Below are 25,197 nucleotides of genomic sequence, written 5' to 3'. Positions count from 1 at the left end.
GTGTGTCGCGTGTACAGAGAGCATACTTCACGTTTTAAAAATAAACATAACCTGTTGCAAGGTAAAAACCTTTCAGTAGCATCAAATTAATCATTGCCATTCGATGCCATCAATAGATGAATGGTAAACATGTATTAGACGTCGTCGCAGGTGCTGTGTGTGTTCTCTGGTGTTCACCGTTACAACGGTAGCGTAGGAATTGATGTGAGCTTGAAAGAATTAGCAGCTAAATTCTTCAAAATATGATCTGCAAAATATACATTTGAAGTAAGCGGTGCGCCACACTCCATCAGGAGGACTGCCATTATGACAGCGGATAACGACGAGCTACAGGAGTGATCTAAGAGTTTTGGTCCACCAAGATTTTTCCCTCATAAACCCATGCTGGATGTTACTTACTATACTATTTTCAAATAGGTACTTTTTAGGTTTATTTTTTATTCTAGTTTCTCTAATTTTAAGACTTACTGATCTATAATTACCCAGATCTATTTTGACCCCCTTCTTAAAGATAGGGTCACAATTACAAATTTCTAGTCCTCAAGAGATGCTCATTTTTGGAAGAGGGGAGGTCACAATTGCAGCTTTCTAGTCCTCAGGAACTTCTTACCTACACAAAAATTAGGATCATAAATGCAAATTTCTAGTCCTCAGGTACTTGTCCCTTCTCAAGAATTGGGGTAACTAATTGCAAATTTGTAGTCCTCATGTGCTTCTTCCTTCTCAAAGACTGCAACTTTCTAACTCTCAGGTAATTATCCCTTCTCAAAAATTAGAATCACAATTGCAAATTTCTAGTCCTCATGAGATTCTCCCTTTTTGAAGGTGAGGGTCACAATTGCAGCTTTCTAGTCCTCAGAAACTTCTCCAATCCTAAAGATTGGGGTCACGATTGCAAATTTCAAGTCCTCTGGAGATTCTCACTTCTCAAAGTTTGGGGCCAAATTTGCAGTTTTCTAGAACTAAGGAACCTCTCCCTTTATGAAGATGAGGGTCTCAATTGCAGCTTTCTAGTGATCAGGAACTTCTCCCTTCTCAAAGATTGTGGTCACAACTGCAACTTCCTAAGCCTCAGGTACTTGTCCTTTCTCCAGAATTAGGGTCACAACTGCAAATTTCTAATTTCTCAGGAATGTATCCCTTCTTAAAGATTGGGGTCACAGCTGCAACTTTCTAGTTCTCAGGAACGTGTCCCTTCTTGAAGATGGAGGTCACAATTACAAATTTCTAGTCCTCAGGAGATTCTCATTTTTTGAAGGTGAGGGTCACAATTACAGCTTTCTAGTCCTCAGGAGATTCTCCCTTCTCAAAGTTTGGGGTCAAAGTTGCAGCTTTCTAGTCATCAGGAACTTCTCCCTTCTCAATGATCGTGGTCTCAACTGCAACTTTATAACCCTCAGATACTCGTCCCTTCTCAAGAATTTGGGTCACAATTGCAAATTTCTAGTCCTCAGGAACGTCTCCCTTCTTAAAGACTGGGGTCACAACTGCAACTTTCTAGTTCTCAGGAACTTGTCCCTTCTTGAAGATGGAGGTCACAATTGCAGCTTTCTAGTCCTCAGGTATGTCTCCCTTTCTCAATTGACTGCTCAGATATACCCAATCAGGGTTCACAGATGACGTCTTTCATTTCTTTCAATACAATCGATAAAATCCCTTCAGGTCCGTCTTTAATTAGCATTTCATCAGTCAGCAGGACATGAGAGCAGCTTCAGGTGATGGCCTGATAAATCTGCATTGGCGGTAAGGAGTGGCCAGTGATGTGAGGGTCCAGACCAGGAGTCACCAAGTCTGGTCCTGGAGGACCACCATGGCTGCAGGTTTTCATTCTAACCCTTTTCTGTATGAGTGATTTTGCTGTTTTTGCTACTAATTACCTTCTTTTGAATTAATTTTCATTGACTTGCTCTTGAAGACTAAGACCCCTTAATTGTTTCTTTTTTCCTTAATTAGCAGCCAAACAATAAGGAGATACAAAATGAGCCAAAACAACTGGTGTCCATCATACAACATCTGAAAATAAAGAAAGGTGAAGGTCTCGGGAATGTTGATCTGCTCAGGTCCCCAGTGCTCTTAGAAAAGAGAAAATCAGTAAATTTGGAAATGTCTACCATTACACCAGGAGAGGGGCAACAAGCCATGGAATTAAAGGATGGGTTTAATTAACAACGAGACTCAGCGCCTAATTAAGCAACTGGTTGGAGTGAAATTGGTTGGCGTTTGAGGCCCTGACTCAGTTGGTCTTCAGCTGGCTCCCTCACTTCATATTTCATTTCTGTTTGGGTGCCATTTAAGGAATGAAATGAAGCAATTCAGAGGAATGATGAAGAAATTCAGGGGAACAAATCTTAAACAAGAAATTCAATTAAAATGAATTCACAAGAAGTTAATTAGCAGCACAAGCAGGGCACTCATTAAGAAAAGGGTTAGAATGAAAACCTGCAGCCATGGACCGGACTTGGCGACCCCTCTGGTCCAGCGGACTAACGTTATTTGAGAAGTAACAGGATTGTCTTGCGGATTCAAGGACTTACTACATAGTAGCTTAGTGTGTGTGGGGCGGCGCATTTCAAGTCACGTAAAGAGAAGATTCAGTTCACTAAGGACCGAGCCCAGCACTCATTTTATTTATATATATATATATATATATATATATATATATATATATATATATATATACCTCACTTGGATATTCTAAAGAAAAATCATTAAATTCCATTGATCTTTTAGCATATAGTAGCTTGTGATGATGTTAAGTATAGGAAATGTGGGAAATCTGCTTAATAAGCTACTGCAGTAATCGATCATATTGCTTTTTAGAGTGGTGGGTAAAAGCTTACAAATGACAGTAGGAGTGGGTAGAAAAAAATAAAAAGAAGAAGAAGAAAGTACAAGAGCAGAATGTAGCTTCTTCTCGCTGTATTTCTGTGAAGTGGAGATATAGCCGGAGCTGTCAGGACAGTATTAAATGGGGCATTGTTAAATTGAGTGGCTCAGATAAGGGGCTTCGCTTTGCTATCAAAATTCTAGATCAGCGGGATTGAATTTCCTGCATACTGCACAGTTGCAGAGTTTCAGACTCCTTCTCTCTCTTTCTGCTAACTGTGACACTGCAAGGTCAGCCTCAGATATGCTTATTGGTCCAAATGGAGCACTTTTTAAATGCAAGAAAACACTTTTGATTAAAAGGTAAAAAAAAAAAAAAAGAGCAATCGTGCAAGATCCAAAAAAAAAAAAGAGACAGATTACTTTAATTTTTTTTTTCTCTCCTCATTTTCTCGGCAATGAAACGAGTTTTAGTAAAATAATGTGCGTTCTCTGACCTTGCCAGACAATAAAAAGTTCAGCGATTATGCAACATCACAAATGCAGTGGCTGAGGCCGGTCATACTGCGTAAAGATTTCGTCTCTTTGCTTTATCCCTGGCCTTTAACTAACATCTCAACCTGCCGTAAAGGATGCAGTTGATTATGGAAGTACAAAGACTTTGTATGCCACACATAACTGAGGAAGTAGCTACGGACAGGAATACAATGGTGTTGTTTAATGCCTGTTTGCTGCACCTGTCTTGTGCATTATGGGGAGTCTATATTGGGAGATTAGGGGCAACCTGTGGATGGGACCTCAGTTCATGTCAGGCTCCATTCCTGCAATTTATAATTCAGCAATTAATCTAAATTGGGTGAAACAATAATGATGTTCCACCATTATTGTAGTCCAAAACTCATCTGCCCATTCGCTGCACCACTTTTGTTTATTACAGAGTGTCTATACTGGGAGATTAGGGTGCAGGTTAGGGGCAACCTCTGGATGGGACCTCAGTTCATGACAGGCTCCATTCCTGTCATTTATAGTTCAGCAATTAATCTAAATTGGGTGAAACAATAATGACGTTCCACCATTGTTGTAGTCCAAAACTGATGTGCCCATTTACTGCACCACTTTTGTGTATTACAGAGTGTCTATACTGGGAGATTAGGGTTTGAGTTAGGGGCAACCTATGGATGGGACCTCAGTTCATGACAGGCTCCATTCCTGTCATTTATAGTTCAGCAATTAATGTAAAATGGGTAAAACAATAATGGTGTTCCACCATTGTTGTAGTCCAAAACTCATCTGCCCATTGGCTGCACCTGTTTTGTGCCTTATGGGAAGTCTATACTGGGAGATTAGGGTGCAGGTTAGGGGTAACCTGTGGATGGGACCTCAGTTCATGACAGGCTCCATTCCTGTCATTTATAGTTCAGCAATTAATCTAAATTGGGTGAAACAATAATGACGTTCCACCATTGTTGTAGTCCAAAACTGATGTGCCCATTTGCTGCACCACTTTTGTGTATTACAGAGTGTCTATACTGGGAGATTAGGGTTTGAGTTAGGGGCAAGCTGTGGATGGGACCTCAGTTCATGACAGGCTCCATTCCTGTCATTTATAGTTCAGCAATTAATCTAAATTGGGTGAAACAATAATGGCATTCCACCATTGTTGTAGTCCAAAACTCATCTGCCCATTCGCTGCACCTGTTTTGTGCCTTATGGGAAGTCTATACTGGGAGATTAGGGTGCAGGTTAGGGGTAACCTGTGGATGGGGCGTTCCACCATTACTGTAGTCCAAAACTCATCTGCCCATTTGCTGCACCACTTTTGTTTATTACAGAGTGTCTATACTGGGAGATTAGGGTGCAGGTTAGGGGCAACCTCTGGATGGGACCTCAGTTCATGACAGGCTCCATTCCTGTCATTTATAGTTCAGCAATTAATGTAAAATGGGTAAAACAATAATGGTGTTCCACCATTGTTGTAGTCCAAAACTCATCTGCCCATTGGCTGCACCTGTTTTGTGCCTTATGGGGAGTCTATACTGGGAGATTAGGGTGCAGGTTAGGGGTAACCTCTAGATGGGACCTCAGTTCATGACAGGCTCCATTCCTGTCATTTATAGTTCAGCAATTAATCTAAATTGGGTGAAACAATAATGACGTTCCACCATTGTTGTAGTCCAAAACTCATCTGCCCATTCGCTGCACCACTTTTGTTTATTACAGAGTGTCTATACTGGGAGATTATGGTGCAGGTTAGGGGCAACCTCAGGATGGGACCTCAGTTCATGACAGGCTCCATTCCTGTCATTTATAGTTCAGCAATTAATCTAAATTGGGTGAAACAATAATGGCATTCCACCATTGTTGTAGTCCAAAACTCATCTGCCCATTCGCTGCACCTGTTTTGTGCCTTATGGGAAGTCTATACTGGGAGATTAGGGTGCAGGTTAGAGGTAACCTGTGGATGGGACCTCAGTTCATGACAGGCTTCATTCCTGTCATTTATAGTTCAGCAATTAATCTTTTTTGGGTGAAACAATAATGGCGTTCCACCATTACTGTAGTCCAAAACTCATCTGCCCATTTGCTGCACCACTTTTGTTTATTACAGAGTGTCTATACTGGAGATTAGGGTGCAGGTTTGGGACCTCAGTGCCTTATGGGAAGTCTATACTGGGAGATTAGGGTGCATTCCACCAGGTTAGCACCTGTTTTGTGCCTTATGGGAAGTAACCTTGTGGATGGGACCTCAGTTCATGACAGGCTTCATTCCTGTCATTTATAGTTCAGCAATTAATCTAAATTGGGTGAAACAATAATGGCGTTCCACCATTACTGTAGTCCAAAACTCATCTGCCCATTTGCTGCACCACTTTTGAGTGTCTATACTGGGAGATTAGGGTGCAGGTTAGGGGCAACCTCTGGATGGGACCTCAGTTCATGACAGGCTCCATTCCTGTCATTTATAGTTCAGCAATTAATGTAAAATGGGTAAAACAATAATGGTGTTCCACCATTGTTGTAGTCCAAAACTCATCTGCCCATTGGCTGCACCTGTTTTGTGCCTTATGGGGAGTCTATACTGGGAGATTAGGGTGCAGGTTAGGGGTAACCTCTAGATGGGACCTCAGTTCATGACAGGCTCTATTCCTGTCATTTATAGTTCAGCAATTAATCTTTTTTGGGTGAAACAATAATGGCGTTCCACCATTGTTGTAGTCCAAAACTGATGTGCCCATTTGCTGCACCACTTTTGTGTATTACAGAGTGTCTATACTGGAAGAATGGTGTTCCACTACTGCTGCTGTTCAAAACTGATCTGCCCGTTTGCTGCACCTCCTGCGTATGTCACAGGTAGCCAATACTGAGATATTCGGGTGCAAGTTAGGAATCTACTATGTATATTAAAAGGCAAACAAATCCCTAAGCAGTAATCCAGTTTGGAGACACTGAGTGGAGCTCGAGCAGATCAGATGTTTCTACACACCTCAGAATTCATTGTGCGTCTGCCGTCAGCAGCTCCATCATCAATGAAGAGAAGTGTGCCAGGACCTGTGGCAGCCATACTGTACATGCCCAATCCAGAACACCCCCAGCAACGCCAGATAAGGTGGTCTGCTTTGGATCTCAGGCAGTTCCTTGTCGTCTCCACACTTTGCTCTTACTGTCAGTCTGATGAGGTTCATCTTTGTCTCATCGGCCCACAAGACCTTTTCCCAGAATTCTGCAGGCTCTTTGAAGTCCTTTGTCACAAACTGTAATCTGGCCGTCGTGTTTTTGTGGTTCTCATCTTGCAGTGTGGCCTCTGTGTTTCTGGTCATGGAGTCTTCTGCTGAGAGTCGTCTCTGACACACACATTGGCCCCCTGAAGTCTGTCGCACAGGTGTTGGGGGCTTTTTCTTAACCACAATGAGGATTCTTCACTCATCAGCGGTGGAGGTCTTCCTTGGCCTTGCAGTTTCTTTGTGATTACTGAGCCCACCAGTGTGTTCTTTCTTCTTCATGATATTCCAGACAGTTGATTTTGGCCATCCTAAGGTTTTCCTGAAGTCTCCAATGGTTTTATTCTTATGTTTCAGCCTCATGATGGCTTCTTTGACATTCACTGGCACAGCCCTTGATCTCAGACCGGCAACTACTGGTCTCTTATGAAGCAGTGAAACCCACCTGAGGAATCACAAACACCTGGGATGCCAAGTGACCCAAACATTATGGTGCCCTGAAATGGAGGGACATGTAGATAAAGTGTTGTGTGACTGTAATGTGTGCAAATCCGCTGAAATGAAAGCCTGCAATGTACACTTTAATCACGATGCCTGAATTGCGTGATTTGGAGTTTTAAACTCTGGAACAGGGGGGAGCAAATCAAGGAGACGTGTGTCTTTGTCGCCCACATTATGGATGGCACTATACGGTACAGGACTGAGCGGTCCAATTTGCTCTCGGGCATCTTGGCTTGGCCTGCTCTTATGGGCTACAGGCCTGCCAATTAGAATGTTTCACAGAGAAAGTGCCTGCGGCTGCCAAAATTCATAGCAATTTTCCCGAGGATTTGTGTCACCTTCAGCCTCTGAATCAATCAGCAACACGGGGTGCAATTAAAGGCAGACTTGAGACAAATTCAAAATGGAAAAGAAGAAGAAAAAAAAAAAAAGAGGCACAGTGACAAACATAATTGAACAAAGTGTCAACACCCGGGTCCTTCATTTGCATTTTCTGCAAGACATATCTATCAAGTTTATTTTAGGAAGCAGGTAGAGGATGAGGAACTGGACCAGGCTGAGCGCGCTCACATGTGTGTGTGTGTGTGTGTGTGTGTGTGTGAGTGTGTGTGTGTGCGTGAGTGTGTGCGTGTGTGTGTGTCTGCTAGATTACTCTTAGCTCACAAACAGAATAAGTCAATAAGATCCGAAAATATTATGGCATGGTGGCACAGAGGTTAGTGCTGTCACCTCATCATCCTGTGTTCAGGATGAGTGGAGATGGCAGCTCTCCCTATCTGGGTGGGCTTTTTCTCGGGGGGGATTCATTGTCCCAATTCATTGCTTCCTGCCTTGCGTCAGACGCCGGTAAAATCGGATCCTACCTTTGTGGCCTGAAAAGGGATGGATGGCCACCTATTGAAGGACTCAAGGCAGCAGTGATTTCTCGGTTTTACCTAAAGTTGTTACAAGATCCCATTCTTATATTACTTATGAGGAAATAAATTCTAAATACCTGTAAGACTTTTTTCTTAAAGGTTAAAGCCAAACAATTCATGACATTAATATTAAATCCTAAGAACGAAGATGGATGTTCACCTCTAGAATGCAAATGGTGCCATTTCAGCAAAATACAAGGAGCACCTGCACGCGCTCCTTCTTACTCAGTAATGGTTAACGCTAACCGTGCGTTTCAGGGAAGTGACGGCAGACATAAACAAAGCCCGCGTAGACGGCTCAGACTTTATTTATCAGGTTGCTGATCCTTGGCCAACTAATGCAACATCAGTCTCGGCATTTAAAACAAGGCTGAGGAGCCGTTATTTTAGATTAGCCTACTCTTGGCAGGGCTGTTTGGCACCGAGCTGCTTAATGCTTCATTATCGGTGAATTTTATTAATATTTAGTACATCGTTATACTTCAAGTGAGCTGAATTGTAATTGTGTGTCTCCCGTGCACAACAATCACCTAAGCCACAAGACATGGCAACTTAAAAGAGTAACCCATCCAAAAATTACATGTTTTATATGTTATTTACCTCATATACTTTATAATAATGTCCAAGAAAAAAAATGTTTACTATCGTATGTTCAGGCAGAACAGAGATAACTACGTCTCTGACTGAAGAGATGTTGTCAGACATGCAAGTGTGGGGAGCGTATAATGGGATTACTAGCTGTGCCACCCGCCTAAGATGAGTGGAAATCTGAGAAATCGACATAGACATCAGTGTATTCAGCGTTAATGTCTGCAGTGCACCATCTATTGGAATGTATTTTATAATCCATGCAGTAATAAAATGCCTTGGGTTTGTCGTTCTAACAGATGGCACATCACAAACATTTGTAGTAATAACATGGCTTGCATTTGTCATTCCACCAGCATTAACTCTGTTTTACAAATTCCATCCCAAATGGCATATAACAGAGAGATATGCATTGCATGGTGCATTTCAAATGTTACCTCTGAGGTCTGTGTTGATTGCATAATATTTCAACTAGTCTTAGACGGGAAGCACAGCTACTAAAAGGATAACTGTCAGTGTGTCGGTGTGTCTGTACAGTTGCTATTTCTCTGCTATTCCAACAGATGGCACATCACAAACATTTGTAGAAATAACATGGCTTGCATTTGTGATTCCACCAACACTAACTCTGCTTTTATGAATCCCATCCCAAATGGCATATAACAGAGAGATATGCATTGCATGGTGCATTTCAAATGTTAATGCTGAGGTCTGTGTTGATTACGTAATATTTCAGTTCGTCTTAGATGGGTAGCACAGCTACTAAAAGGATAAGTGTCAGTGTGTCTGTGTGTCTGTACAGTTGCTATGTCTCTGCTATTCCAGAAGATGGTGCATCAAAAACATTTTGGTAATACAATGCACTGCAAATGGCATATAACAGAGACAAATGCATCGCATGGTGCAATGTAAACTTTAACACAAAGGCGTACATTGATTACTTATATTACAAACCATCTTAGATGGGTAGCACAGCAAGTGAAAGGATACGTGTCTGTGTCTCTGACTGTGTGTCTGTCCATTTGCTATGTCTCTGTCATTCCAACAGATGGTGCATCACAAGCATCAACACTGCTTTTACACATCTCATGTAATAGAGACATATGCATTCCAGTTGTCATTGCAACTGAGGACGCATCACAATTGTCATGTTAATAAATGTCGAATCACAAACATTTTTAGTAATAAAATCAATTGCATTCATAATTCCAACAGAATGTGCATCACAAAACATTTGTAATGATAAAATTTCTTGCAATTATCATTGCAAAAGGTGCGGCCTCACAAACATTTGTAGTGATAAAATGCCTTAGTAATAAAATGCCTTGCACTCGTCATTTCAACAGGTGGTACATCACAAACATTTGTAACAATAAAATGCCATGCACTCGTCATTTCAACAGGTGGCACACCACAAACATTTGTAACAATAAAATGCCTTGTACTCGTCATTCCAACAGGTGGCGCATCACAGACATTTGTAGTAATAAAATGCCTTGTACTCGTCATTCTAACAGGTGGCACATCACAGACATTTGTAACAATAAAATGCCATGCACTCGTCATTCAAACAGGTGGCACAACAAAAACATTTGTAGTAATAAAATGCCATGCACTCGTCATTCTAACAGGTGGCACATCACAGACATTTGTAACAATAAAATGCCATGCACTCATCATTCCAACAGGTGGCGCATCACAGACATTTGTAGCAATAAAATACATTGAATTTGCCATTCCGGGACATGGAGTATTACAAACATTAGCACTGTTTTTACGAATCCCATACCAAATGGCATATAACAGAAGCACAGCAACCAAATGAACTGTCCTGGTGTGGAAAATCTTAAATTTTTCTAACTGTGGACTGCTTATATTAAGTTTTATTTATTTTGCTCATATAAAACAGGATGATCAGAATTTACAAGACTTTAATTAAAGACATTGCAAGCATTCTTTCTTGCACATCCTTCCTGTATTGTACTAAGATATTATAATGTTGGTGCATCTGTGTTAATTGGTTTGCAACTTAATGGTGGAGAGAAAAGAAGGCAAGTACACACCACAGAGCCACAGAACGTGTTATAACTTAGGGGCAGATGGACGGCAGAGGACTAGAAGTAACAGAATTAGATTATCGCTTGAGAAAGTGAGTCATATGAAGGGAGTAAAAAAAGGACCAAACACTCCGATCAGAGTCATTCATCATAAGGACAAGACCGCCAAACAAGTGTGTGCAATGTCACGTGCCCAGACAATACATCACAATTCCATGAACTGTTTGACTGCCCCTCGCACTTCCGCCTGAACACTCGTTAGTTGTCGGCTCTCGCGCACACGGAGTGCACCCCTCGAGTCACTTGGTATGTTAGACTAGACAACCAAAAATCACAGGGGTGCACAAAGACTATGGAAATGAAATACTACTAAACTGTCAGGAATGACCTTTAGCTCCGCCCCCGGTCTTTTCTTTTACCGGTAATTTGCCCTTTGGCCCCTCCTATCCGTGCTTGTAGCTCCACTCCTAATCCACCCGACTTCCTTTACTACTTGCAGCAGGCAGCTATGAGGAATAGGGAATGCAGGTGATTTTGGACCTGATAAACAAAAGAGAGACTCGTCTGTTCTGATGTCTCGTATTTTAAGTAACCACAACAGAATAGAAAGAAAAAAAAAGGGGGAAACGGGCTGAGATTGTGCTCTTGAACTCGGTTGAAGCATTCGTACAGCACCGACTCTGTCAGGTTGCGTGTTATTTGATTTCAGGAAACGAGGGGAGCGCACAGTACTTGAGAAATGTGAAACTGGGCTGAAAAGTCGTCCAGGAGTCGTGTAGTTTGTCACCTCCCTGCCAAGGCTGGTTTGTGTAATCTGACATCCTCAGGCAGCGAGATCATCGAGTTTGACATCCCCTCTGACGAGGAATGGATTGTAACGTGCTAAAATAAAATTCACCTCCGTTTTCCACTTCTTCACGACACAAATAAAATCATAATCTTGTTGTGTGTGTGTGTGTGCCTCTAAAAAGAAGATTAAAAGTGTTTTACAGCATGTAATCATTTCCATCTGTGGCCAGAAGTTCATTTCAGGTCCGCTGAACCTTCATAGCTGCAAACATGCAGGCAAAAAGTCATTTATTTAATTAGCGCTTCAGAAACAGTGTGTGGTGTGCTGATTAGCCATAGAAAATAAAAAAAAGAGTAGAGCTGTGCGCACAAACACCTTCCTTAACTAAGAAAAAGTTAACAAATCTGCCGGCGGCAACTCATGCATTAAATTAGCTTAAGGTGTGCCAAGTAAACGGGGGCCAATTAAGAGAAAAACCTCCTTAAACAGAAATAAGTGATGCTCTTCCTTCACTTTATGTTGTGGATATTGGTGATGTGCACGAAATGGCTGCATCGAGATTCTATTATACTACCGACATATTTGATAGAGTCGAGAGCAAACGTAAAGAGACGAGTATAGCAGGGGGCATCATGGGAGGACCAGCACTAGAGTCGGCCACAGCCAAAACAGCGTTTGCCCCTTTGTTTTTAAGGTAAATCTCTTGTCACACATGGGAGGCAGCTAAAGAGCTCGAATTGTGACAATTCCATGTCTGACCAGGGGGTGGCGAGGTGCACTGACTTTTTCTCTCAATCCTCTGCAGACCATTCACAGAAAATTCCACAGAGTTCTGGCGCCCGTGATGCCAAGATGATATCAGTTCCAGTTCTTGCGTCCCGTGATGATGTCACTTCCAGTTTTGTGTTTTGGGAACAGAGCATGTACTTGGTCTTTCCAAACCCCGGGACGAACCACCCACTCGGAAACTCGACCACAGTACTCTCCCACCTGGTTATTTTCTGCCCAGATGACATCACTTCCGGTCCAGCTGCCATCTTTGCAATCAGTTATGTTTTGGACATTGAACCAGACACAACTCCTTGATAATTAACCCTTTTGCAACCAAGGCATAATACATGGCTGGCTGCCCCAAAACCTTTTTTTTTTATGTCTCCTGTCCATTTCTGTGACAGTGGCATAGTCGGCAGGATGTGAAGATCCCAGAAGAGAAGGGGACTGGACCTGAAAATTAACCAGGTGGGAGAGTACCATGACTGAGTTTCCGAGTGGGTGGTTCGTCCCGAAAACCGGAAGTGACATCATCACGGGCACCGGAACCAGAACTGACGTCATCTGGGCAGGAAGTGACATCGTCACGAGCACCAGAACCCTGTAGAATTTCCCATGAATGGTCTGCAGAGGATTGAGATAAAAAGTCAGTGCACCTCACCACCCCCTGGTCAGACATGGAATTGTCACTATTTGAGTGTGTGACACTCTTAACACGCCTGCTAGAAATGAAACAGCAGTAGGCCTGGCTTCCTTGGATGACTTTGTGTTTTACCTGCTCTTTTAAAATGAATGTCCTGTTTCCTGGCTGGGGTACAAATTCATGTTTTATGTCTGTTTTTGAGTCTTTTTTATTAATGTTAATGGTACCATTGTAGATTATGTGCATTATTCTATGTTTTTGATTGGCTGCTGTGTGTTATGGTCCAGGCGTTTTGCAATCACTGCCCAGGGACTGACCTAATAAATCCAGAGAGTCTTGCACAGCTTCCTGGTGGTTCATTTCGAACGTGGCATGGAGTGGTGAGTTGACTTGTGTTTACTTGATGGATTGGATTTCTAGATATTTTGATGCTCTGCTCTGTATTTTGACAATTCTATCAGTATCTCTACTGTTTGCTTTGGAATTCATTACCTTATGGATTTACAGGCAACTCCATTTTTTGCCTTTTGTGCTCCAACAGAGCGTCATTCTTGTTACAAGCGGTTTTGTGAAGAATAAATCTTTTTCTTTATAAAGACTCCATGTTTGCTTGGTTATCAGCCAGGGTTTCATTGTGATAGCAGGCTTTATTGGAAGTGTTTCTGGGGATTATGTGCTTTGGGACTCCTAATTCATAACATTAAGGTTCTACCTTTGGCTTCAGACTCTGACATGAACATCCTTGATTTTGTTTAGCAAAGGTTCTACCACTCTTAGTCCATGACAATGAGTTCCTACCAGTTCTGACTCCAACATGAACATCTTTGATTATTCTTACTGAAAATTCTACCTCTCCTAGTCCACGATATTGAGTTCCTACTTTGACTACTGACTCCTACGACCATCTTTGATTCTGTTTGCTGAAAGTTCTACCACACCTAGTCCATGACAATGAGCTCCTACCTGTGCCTGCTGACTCTGAAATGAACATCTTTGATTTTGTTTAGTGAAGTTTCTGCCACTCCTTGACCAGAACAATGACTTCCTACCTGTGGCTACTGATCCCAACATAAATACCTTAGATTTTGTTTATCGAAGGTTCTGCCACTCCTAGTCCATGAAATTAAGTTCCTATCTGTGGCTGCTGAGTACTACATGAATTTGATTCTGTTTGCTGAAACTTCTACCACTCCTAGTCCATGACAATGAGTTCCTACCTGTGGCTGCTGACTTTGACATGACCATCTTTGATTTTAATAATTAAAAGTTCTACCAATCCTTGACCAGGACAACGAGTTCTTACCTGTGGCTACTGACGCTGACACGACCATCTTGATTCTGTTTACTGAAAGTTCTACCACAGCTAGTCCATGACATTTAAGTTCTTACTGGTGGCTACTTACTTTGATATGACCATGTTTGATTCTGTATGTTGAAAGCTGTTCCACTCCTAGACCAGGACAAAGGCCTGCTACCTGTGGTTTCTGACTACAACATGAACATCTTTGATTTTTCTTACTGAAAATTCTACCTCTCCTAGTCCACGACATTGCATTCCTACTTTGACTACTGACTCCTACGACCATCTTTGATTCTGTTTATTGAAAGTTCTACCACACCTAATCTATGACATTAAGTTCCTACCTGTGGCTACTGACGCTGACTTAACCATCTTTGATTCTGTTTGCTGAAAGTTCTACAACTGCTAGTGCATGACATTGAGTTCCTACTGGTGGCTGCTGACTCTAGCATGACCTTCTTGATTTCTTTTGTTGAAAGTTCTACTACTCCTTGACCAGGACAATGCCCTCCTACCTGTGGCTGCTGACTCTGACATGACCATCTTTGATTTTAATAATTAAAAGTTCTACCACTCCTTAACCAGGACAATAAGTTCCTACCTGTGGCTACTGACGCTGACATGACCATCTTGATTTTGTTGGCTGAAAGTTCTACTACTGCTAGTTCATGACATTGAGTTCCTACTTGTGGCTGCAGACTCCAACATGAACATCCTCAATTTTGTTTGTTGAAAGTTCTACCACTCCTCAACCAGGACAATGACCCCCTACCTGCGTCGGCTGACTCCGACATGAACGTCCTTGATTTTGCTTCATGAACATTCTACCAGTCCACAGACCATATACTCACCATTCTGTACATCTGAGATTCTCAAACATAACATTCTCAATGCCACTTTGTCCAGTTCTATTAATGTATCATCTTTAATTTAATGAGATCATTACTGGTCAATTCAGTTGTGAAGTGAATTCTAGATGGTAATCAGGGAGGTAAGCCCTTGTTTACACGCCGGGTTGTGGAGCTAATCTTATTCTGTGATTGTGGAGCATTGCTGCCAAGGGGTGGCTTATCACACTTAATGAGTGGCCACTGATGAAACAAAATAGCAAGTCATGGAGTTGACGCATAGAACCTGACGGCTTTTAAAGAAGCATTACGATTAGATACAGGGAACAAAGGTGCCTGCAGGACTTCTTCTCCCTTACAGAGCGGCGTATTTTCTCAGATCATTGTCTACTGTGCTGTTAATGCTTTGGGAAACCAATTTACTGGGATGAGCTAAGCCTCTCTTTGTTTGGAATCTGACAATCTAACAATGCATCTGAAGTAAAAGCAACATTATCTGGCGACCAATCTCTATTTTATATACTGCTTTTCAATGAGGTGTGGTACACACAATCACATGCATTCTCAATTCCCATTTAATCCAAACGACAGCTGCCAGAATTTTGAGCCTATCTTGGCCGCATCTGCAGGGACCAATCCTTGACAGGGGTCCACCACAAGGCCTGCTCAAGTACCGAGAGCCAATAACAACCAAGAAAACCAGGAAGAAAGGTTAAGTCGTGGCCTAGTGACAGGACTTCACCCCTGACTCAAGTCTCCATTCTCCTCATTATTAATTCTATTGCTTTCGATGGATTTTTGTGCTATTAAATGTTATTAAATATGTTTTTGATTTCTCCGTTTGTACTTTGCTATTATTATTTAGTTGTAATGCTACTTACAGTATGTATTTATTAGTTTTTTTATGTTATGTCCCTTTAGGTTGAGCCTAAGGGGGCAGGGCCTCCAGACACAGCCATTGTGGGAATGCCACAGAATTTGAGGACCGCAGTGCCGTGAAAATAGCTATGAGGTCAAGCAATTTAAGAGTAAGGGTCAGACACCAGAAAAGAGCCAAAAGGTAGCCGTCTGTCTGTAAACTCAGAAGGGGAAGCGATCCGATAGCAGACCCTTTAAGCTGCTGGGCAAGTTTGCCGGGTCCTTCAAAAATGGACACCTTAAAAACAGCACACTTGTCCAAAAAAAAATTAGGCCAAAGTACACTAGAAAGCAGGGCGGCAGCAATAGCAAAGGAATTGGAACAGACCACCATCAGAAATATTGGAGAGTTAATAGAATTTGTACATATCATCATACAATGGGGGTCCCACAGAGATTTTTCAAGGATAAAGTACATAGGCAAGTGCGAATAGTAACAAACAGGACGACAGATGGACAAAAACATGGTAATTATGTGGAGGAGAGGAAGGTTAATAAAAGAGCCCTAGATACCGTGTTCCATCCATCTATTATCCAACCCGTTATATCCTAACTACAGGGGTCACGGGGGTCTGCTGGAGCCAATCACAGCCAACACAGGGCGCAAGGCAGGAAACAAACCCCGGGCACACACACTAGGGACAATTTAGGATTGCCGATGCACCTAACCTGCATGTCTTTGGACTGTGGGGGGAAACTCACACAAACACAGGGAGAACATGCAAACTCTACGCAGGGAGGACCTGGGAAGCGAACTCGGGTCTCCTTACTGCGAGCCAGCAGCACTACCCACTGCGCCACCGTGCCGCCCAAGATACCATGTTGAATTTGGAAGATTTAGTAGAGTCAAAAACTGCAAAAGGCGAAAGTCCCAACAAATGTCGATCAAAAATAGCCCAATTGGTACAGGAAAACTGTGCAGCAGGGCTACATAATAATAGTATGTTTGTGCTGAGTGTGTTTCTTTTCATCTCCCATTTACCGTCCGTTATGTGTGCGTCAGTAAATGTTGTCCCTGTAAGTGATGAAGGGAAGGATAATGGAGAGAGACCGCAGCACCGAGACGGGAATCACCCGTTAAACTCACCAGATACATCCGGGACATTCTGTATTTAAAAAGGCGCAGCGAAGGCAAGAGGAGAGAGACAGAGGAGACAAATCGAGAGGAGAAAGGAGACAATTTATCTAATCATTTACAAACTCATCACTGCCGATCATTGCTTGACTCCACTGCTTGCTTTTTCAACATATGATTCAACATCACGACAGCTGAGAAACCCCGGGGTTCGGATTCACACCAGCCATTGTCAGGACTTTTCGCGGTGAGGTCGTTTTGTTTTTCGGAGAGAAGCACAATAACACTACGGCCAGTATCAATACCGCCGGACTTGATTTTGGACTCATTTATCACCACATTTCAATCGCTGTGTTTACCTGATCCGTGTTTGTATTTGTGCTACGTGTTTCTACTTATTATTTAGGGGCAAGGGAGGGTTCAATGTAAATATTAGTATGTTCGTGTCTTATATAATAATTAGTCATTGGTGACATTTGGGATTGTAGTATTTTATGCACACACATATGTATATATATTATTGAATATTTGTTTGTCTTTTCCATTTTCCAATATATATCCATGTTTAATTTTAGATATCTGTTACTGCTTTCTGGTTATTTTGTTGTGTCGGGAAAAGTAAGAGAATTTCTAAGGAGTACGGCTTGTTATTAGACCTCAGGTGATCCAAGGAATAAGTCTTGGTAGTGTAGTGGCCAGTCTGGGCAAGGGGTCGGCCGTTACAAGTGGACCTTACAACACTGCAGTTGTCACTGCAACCCATGTGACTCCGCCCCTAGCAACTCTCAAAGCTACGGTGCCTAGCAACAGGTGGACAACTCCGGTTAGAAAGAAAAATGGCGTCAAAAATATTCAGAACTAGAGAAACACAATCCAAATTCTGGTGCAACAAGAAAACTGCAGTAGAAAACCTTAAATACGAACAAACTCCACAGAAAAATGTATACAAAAAAATGAATAAATAGAGAAATCACCAGCTCTGCTTGTCGTTAATTGTCGTTATTAGGATACAATTAAGGGAGCAGAAAAGGTGAATTAATAGGAGAATAACAAAAGAGATTTAAGCACCACGGCAAAAATACAAATATGTCTTCATTTGTTTGAAATGTAAATTGTGATTTTTATGAATTCAAGGTTAAGAAAAGAAAAGTAAAGCACAGGCTGATGAAACAGTGAGATCAATTAGAGGTAAAAGGGCTCACTGATTACGCACCATTTGGAGTCGCAGGGGACCCCCGGACTGAACTTGAGAAACACAAAAGGAGGATTGTTTTAAAAGTGAAAAACAAAATAAGATTAATAACATTTTACAATAATTTTATTTCTCACTATTTTCGTCCTGCTGTTGGCTCTCCTCTCTTTCATTTGGTTGGGGGATGAATTTGTTTTTTTTCCTGCTATTGACTTCAAATAAAAGAGAAAAAAAATGGGATAAATAAAATTTGAGAATAAGCATTTATATATGTGAGGAGGACATTTTCATTGATTTATTTAATTATGTATGTATGTATGTATGTATTTATTGCCCATGCTGTTGACGCTCCTCTCTCCCACTCGGATGGGGACTGAATTCTATTTTGTTAGGTGGTTTTTAGTTTATTTTTTCTAATTTGACTATTTTGATATTTTTTTCTTTTTTGAGTTCATATACTTTGTTAATCCCTGAGAGAAAATTTTATTTTCGCATTAAGTCAATTGTTGACGAAGTTCAACTTGATGGTATGCAATGTTATTTTCTTCAAAAAAAAAAGATGATAATTGAGATAATCTTTTAGAATAAGCATCTATATGTGGGAAAAACAACAAAAAAACAATCATTTTGTTTCTTTAACTATGATTGCCCTTTCTGTTCTTCCTGGCAGTCACTCAGGTGGGACTTGAGTTCTGTTGTGCTCCTGTTTCTGAATTCATTGTATGCAATGCTACCTTCTTCTTCATCAAAAAATAATTTGAGAATAATAAAATTTCAGAATAAGCATTGATATTTTCTGGGGGGTGGGCATTGTTTCCTTATTTCTTTCCTTATTTAATATAATTTTTTTTTTGTCCTATGCTGTTGGCTCTCCTCTCTTTCACTTGGGTGGGGGTTCTATTTTGTTTTGTTACTTTTTGTCTCTTTGTTTTTTTTCTTTTTTTATCCACTTTGACTAATTTGGTTTGATTTTTTTTTATTTGATATATTTTGTTAATCCCTGAGGAGAAAATGTCTTTTTGCATGAAGTCATTTGTTGAATACGTTCAACTTGATTGTGTGAAATGTTATTTTCTTCAGATAAAATTTTGTTAAATACTTGGCAGACTTAGTAGAAGTGCTATCTACATATCTATATATTGTGGATTATGGCCGGCCATTCATCCCAGCTAATACCCCAAGGCCACCAGGTGGAGCCCTCTCTGCAGCATGGAGGTGCCCCGAATGCCAGCAGGGAATTATGGACATTGGAGTTTTCCTTTAAAGCCCTGCTGGATACCACAGGGGCAGCTAGAAGGCGCTGCAAGGAGGAACAGTGACTATTTGCCCTGCGCCCCGGAAGTACGTCCGAGTCACATGGCCAAGAGGAACGATGTACTTCCGGGATGAAGAAGAGGATTTTTATCTGACCCAGAAGTGATAGGAGATCACATGGACTGAGGGATTGGAAACACTTCTGGGTCAGGGAATATAAAAGGACTATAGGAAATCCCAGACGACGAGCTGAGCTGAGCTGGGTGGAAGGGTGGCAACGCATCTGGGAGTGGTGGAGAGTTTATTATTAATTATTGTGATTATTAATTGGTTTATGTGTATTGTGGAGAGGAGGGTGCTTTGTGCACTGTTATTAGTAATAAAGTCAACTTATTTGACTTTTATTTGGTGTTTGGCATATAGTCTGATGGTTCGCGGGAGCGATAGTGCCCCCTATCTGTCACACTATCTATCTATGAAAGAAAGAAAGAAAGAAAGACTGTTTAAATGCTGGGCAGACTTAGAAGTGCTATCTATCTATCTATCTATCTATCTATCTATCTATCTATCTATCTATCTATCTATCTATCTATCTATCTATCTATCTATCTATCTGTTGTATAGTGCCTTTCATATCAATGTATCTATCTATTTATGAAAGAAAGAAAGAAAGAAAGAAAGAAAAACTTGTTAAATGATGGGCAGACTTAGAAGTGCTATCTATCTATCTATCTATCTATCTATCTATCTATCTATCTATCTATCTATCTATCTATCTATCTATCTATCTATCTGTTGTATAGTGCCTTTCATATCAATGTATCTATCTATTTATGAAAGAAAGAAAGAAAGAAAGAAAAAATGAAAGAAAGAAAGAAAGAAAAACTGGTTAAATGATGGGCAGACTTAGAAGTGCTATCTATCTATCTATCTATCTATCTATCTATCTATCTATCTATCTATCTATCTATCTATCTGTTGTATAGTGCCTTTCATATCTATCCATGTATCTATCCAAGAAAGAAAGAAAGAAAGAAAGAAAGAAAGAAATACTGGTTAAATTCTGAGCAGACTTAGAAGTGCTATCTATCTATCTATCTATTGTATAGTGCCTTTCATATCTACGTATGTATCTATTTATGAAAGAAAGAAAGAAAGAAAGAAAGAAAGAAAGAAAAAAGAAAGAAAGAAAGAAAGAAAAACTGGTTAAATGATGGGCAGACTTAGAAGTGCTATTTATCTATTATATAGTGCCTTTCATATCTACGTATCTATCTATTTATGAAAGAAAGAAAGAAAGAAAGAAAGAAAGAAAGAAAGAAAGAAAGAAAGAAAGAAAGAAAGAAAGAAAGAAAAACTGGTTAAATGCTGGGCAGACTTGGAAGTGCTATCTATCTATCTATCTATCTATCTATCTATTATATAGTGCCTTTCATATCTATGTATCTATCAAAGAAAGAAAGAAAGAAAGAAAGAAAGAAAGAAAGAAAGAAAAAAAGAAAAAAAAGAAAAATGTGTAAAGCTGGGATCTGCAGGATGATTGCTATTGATCAAATGCTTTTGTTCTTACAGTTGCCTCAGCACCAGATCTTGGAGTTCTTTGATGAAAATTAATAAAAAGAAATAGGAAGTTTATCCCTAGGAATTTCACTTTCACAAGGGAGAGAAAACCTCGTCCATAAGGCCATGTCATTTTCCATTTAGTTATACAGAGCTATCTACCTGGAAAGCAAACATCATTCTAGGTAGCACAGAAATTTATTTTCTCTTGTATAATTTCAAAAGTCTTTATGGTAAAATAAATAAATACGTAAATGTGGTACATAAACATAAAAGATAACTTAGCAAAAGGATAAAATAATTTATAGAAGACACAATAACTCAAACATAAGAAAAAGGTATGTGAAACTAAAAATAAGGCAAAAATAATCAATGTGCTATATATATATATAGAGAGAGAGAGAGAGAGAGAGAGAGAGGAGAGAAGGAGAGAGAGAGAGAGAGAGAGAGAGAGAGAGAGAGAGAGTGAGATTTTGTAAATATCCTAAATGATCTCTTTAACATGAAATGCGTTCATTTTTAACCCCTACAATCAATGGAGAGCCAGACCAGGGCCGTCCACTCTACTCCATTTTTGTCTGTCGCTCCTAATCCACTCACCATGGTTTCATTATGCATTCCCAGTTCTGCCTTCAATTCGCTGCTTTTCTGGTGGCTTCCTTGGGTGTTGATGGAGACGCCAGGCGGAGCGGAGCCCTGGGAGTTACCCTTCGACGCACTCCTGTAGGAAACATGATTTGATCCATTTTCTGTCTGCTGAGCGGCTTTCTTATCAACTCTGCAGGTAGAAAGTGATTCCACTGATAAATTACACCGTCCTCCTTCAATCTGCTGGCTTCTCCCACTGCTTTAATGTTTAAAGTAACCTCTTTGTATCTTTCTGTCCCTGGACCCTTTGAGTGATAAATGTTTCTAACTAGCCTTGATAAAATCTGTCGGTTACAATTTGAGGCAGTATATCAATTTATTCAAGCACACATAATGATATATTTTTCTATCTCAGATTGCTGTGGGACACCGGGGGGCACAGGATGGATCGTGCCTGGTGACAGCATAGTGGTCTCAGGCTGAAGTGACTGTGAAGGAGACGGCCACTTAACCCTGAAGTTGTTCCAAAGGTGCTGGAGGGCAGATGGACGACTCTACAGAAAACTCATTTATACAGAAAGGATAGAAAATGATCCTCTCTCTCATTTTGCCAAATTAAAAAGTAAACAATAGCTATGGATTACGAGCCAACTTCTTCTGCCAGCGTCCCATTAATTGCACTTCTTAAGCCTTAAGGCAGCTAACAGGAAATGCGTAACGCAAACTTGTGTCTGTGAGCTTCTTGTACGGTATCGAGGTCCTTCATCTTCCCTCTGTTACCTTTGTGCCCACTCTCCTGCCCTTGCCCGATACTCACAAGTTGGGATTTTGATGATGACAAGGTTCATGAAATGTCTTTACAGTTGAGGGTGCAAACCTCTGAACCGTATGGGCCGAACCTTCCATCAGTTAAAGCCGATGTCACATGACGTAACTTTTTGTTGCCGATTTGTGTCAAACTGCACAACTTGGAGATCAAAGTCCTGGGCACTTTTGCCAACTGATCGCTGATCCACCAGCACAGCCGTATTCACCCACTTTTTTCTGATAGCCAATAGCGTGATGCCTGATGGTGCTGGCTCTGAACGGGCATTGTGTGATGGGTTAAAAGCCATGACGAGTTCAGCAGCCTTTTTTTTGTCTTAATTTGGTCAAAGTACTTAAACCCTGAGACATCAGACAGACAAGCCGCTTTTCTGTTGATGAAGTCCAAACAAGGATCCATACTGCCCGACGGAGTGGCACTGTATGAAGGGCTAATGACTGCCATGCCTTTTCCATTTCTTTTATTCTAATACATAAAACACGAGACATCAGACAGACGAGATTCTCTTCTGTTTGTGAAGTAAGAACAAGACTCTGTACTGCCTGACGGACCAGCCCTGTGTGAAGGGTTAACGACTGCCATGCCTTTTCAATTTCTTTCATTCTAATTTAATACTTAAACCCTGAGACATCAGACAGACAAGACTCTCTTCTGTTTGTGAAGTCCGAACAAGGCTTTGTGCTGCCTGACAGATCAACCTTGTGCAAAGAGTTAACAACTGCCAAGCCTTCCCCTTTTTTCCATTCCAATTTAACACTTAAAACATGAGACATCAGACAGACGAGACTCTCTTCTGTTGGTGAAGTCCAAACAAGCCTCCATATTGCCTGACGGACTGACGCTGCACTGATGCTATACAAAGGGTTAACAGTTATTTTCAGCTTGCCGAGATCTCTTTTCATTTTGACATCAAGGTCTCTTCTTCTGTTGATCCCGACCCCTGACCCTAATCCTTATTAATAATGTAGACCACTTTTGCACAGATCTCTTGCTACTTTACCATCAAAGATTCTTTTTCTGTTGATCTCAATCACTAACCCTAACCCTTATTAATAATTTAGAGCAGTTTACGATGATCTCTTTTCACTTTGCCATTAAAGATTCTTTTTCTGTTGATCCCAATCCCTAACCCTAACCCTGATTAATAATTTAGAACAATTTTGCACAGATCTCTTTTCACTTTGCCATTAAAGATTCTTTTTCTGTTGATCCCAATCCCTAACCCTAACCCTGATTAATAATTTAGAACACTTTTGCACAAATCTCTTTTCACTTTGACATCAAGGATTCTTTTTTCCGTCGATCAGTTGTCAAAAAAGCCAAATTAAACCCACTGTGAATCAATACTGCATAACAATAAAATGGGAAGACGTCCAAGATGCTGAATACTCTCTACAGGCACTGTAGATATCAGTCATAACCAGTGGTTTCAGTCAAAAAGGGGGACTGACGGTACTCCCTGGTGTTGTGGGTTGAAAACTACTGAACCCATTGTGGAGGAGCATGGACCTCGAAGGGTCTAAAAGTGCGATGAAATACAGACACTATTTCAGACAGTTTCCCTCAGAAGTGTGAAAGTTCGGTGAAAGGACAGATTGTCTTCTAAGTACAGGTTAGTCAGGGGGGTGAAGTGTCGGTATGCACTGGTGCACATGTATTAACTGCCGGCAGAATGGGGAAGTGGGTACCAACAACAACAACAACATTTATTTCTATAGCACATTTTCATACAAACAGTAGCTCAAAGTGCTTTACATATTAAAGAATAGAAAAATGAAAGACATAATTATAAAAAATAAATCAACATTAACATCGAATAAGAGTAAGGTTCAATGGCCAGGGGACAGAAAAACAAAAAACTCCAGGCGGCTGGAGAAAAAATAAAATCTGTAGGGATTCCAGACCATGAGACCGCCCAGTCCCCTCTGGGCATTCTACCTAACATCAATGAAACAGTCCTCTTTGGATTTAGTTCATGCACTGGTCATAAATATACTTTATTAATTCATCTGGGTGTAAGCATGATTGGTCTTTGCCCATCTTGGGTTTCAGTTCTAAGGCTCATCATAAGTTTGAGACAACGAAGGAGGGAGTCCATTGCCAAGGACAAAGCTGCCAGCACACTCTCAGCTAGGTGGTACAATAATTTTTGCTTCTCTGATTGGCCAACAGGTAAATGCAAAGCAACATCACTCTTAGCCTTATCACCAAATGCCATCCACTTCCTTGATGTGGACCCCTCTGTGGCAGATGACTGGGTGTTAGCATATTCTTTTATCCAGAGTGGGGCTTTCTGCTGGGCACAGATGGATTGGTGATAGTGGCAAGATCAGGGCAAAAGGAACTGGCAAAACATACTAGGTGAAAGGAGCAGAGAAGTGTATACAACATAGAGGAGACTTAACGCCATGTCACATTAGACGACTTTTCAGTCATAGCCTTTGTTTACATAATCTTCACGATTGACAGGCAGTCGGTGGCGGGTTCCATTGACCACCAATCACGAAATGGGACATATCCCACAACTCACTCCAGCAAGTCTGCGACTCACCCCGACAAAATCAGACAGGTTAGTCGGAGGGGTGGGCTTTGTTGGTATGACTTCTGATAATAAATGAATGCTCACCCCGTAAGTATAGTACTTGGAAAGGAGTAAGGGATGTGAACGTTCAGGACCTCAAAAACAGAAGAGAGGCTCACCTGTCTGGCTTTTATGCATCATAACAGAACAAGGGCTGAAACTGCAGCTCAACTCACCGCAGCTAATAACCATTTACATAAAAGGAAAAAAAAAAACAAAAGAACGTTGGAGACTGTGGCTGTA

The 25,197-nt window shown here is 41.0% G+C and overlaps 1 protein-coding gene across 9 annotated transcripts in view; it reads right to left on the bottom strand.

Annotated features, from left to right (window-relative positions):
- LOC120530784 (nck-associated protein 5-like) overlaps positions 1-25,197 on the bottom strand; it is a 746,735-nt gene that overhangs the window by 127,841 nt on the left and 593,697 nt on the right. For 8 of the 9 annotated variants that reach the window (XM_039755382.1, XM_039755389.1, XM_039755381.1 and 5 more), the window contains one exon: positions 21,560-21,737. In XM_039755382.1, the coding sequence (XP_039611316.1) occupies positions 21,560-21,737 (178 nt within the window). The remainder of the gene's footprint in view (positions 1-21,559; positions 21,738-25,197) is intronic. The other variant, XM_039755383.1, reaches the window with a different exon arrangement.

Source organism: Polypterus senegalus, chromosome 6 (assembly GCF_016835505.1).
Source record: "Polypterus senegalus isolate Bchr_013 chromosome 6, ASM1683550v1, whole genome shotgun sequence".
Classification (NCBI taxonomy): domain Eukaryota; kingdom Metazoa; phylum Chordata; class Cladistia; order Polypteriformes; family Polypteridae; genus Polypterus; species Polypterus senegalus.
Note: the sequence above shows the minus strand (reverse complement) of the source record. Positions and strands in the feature narration are given on the sequence as shown.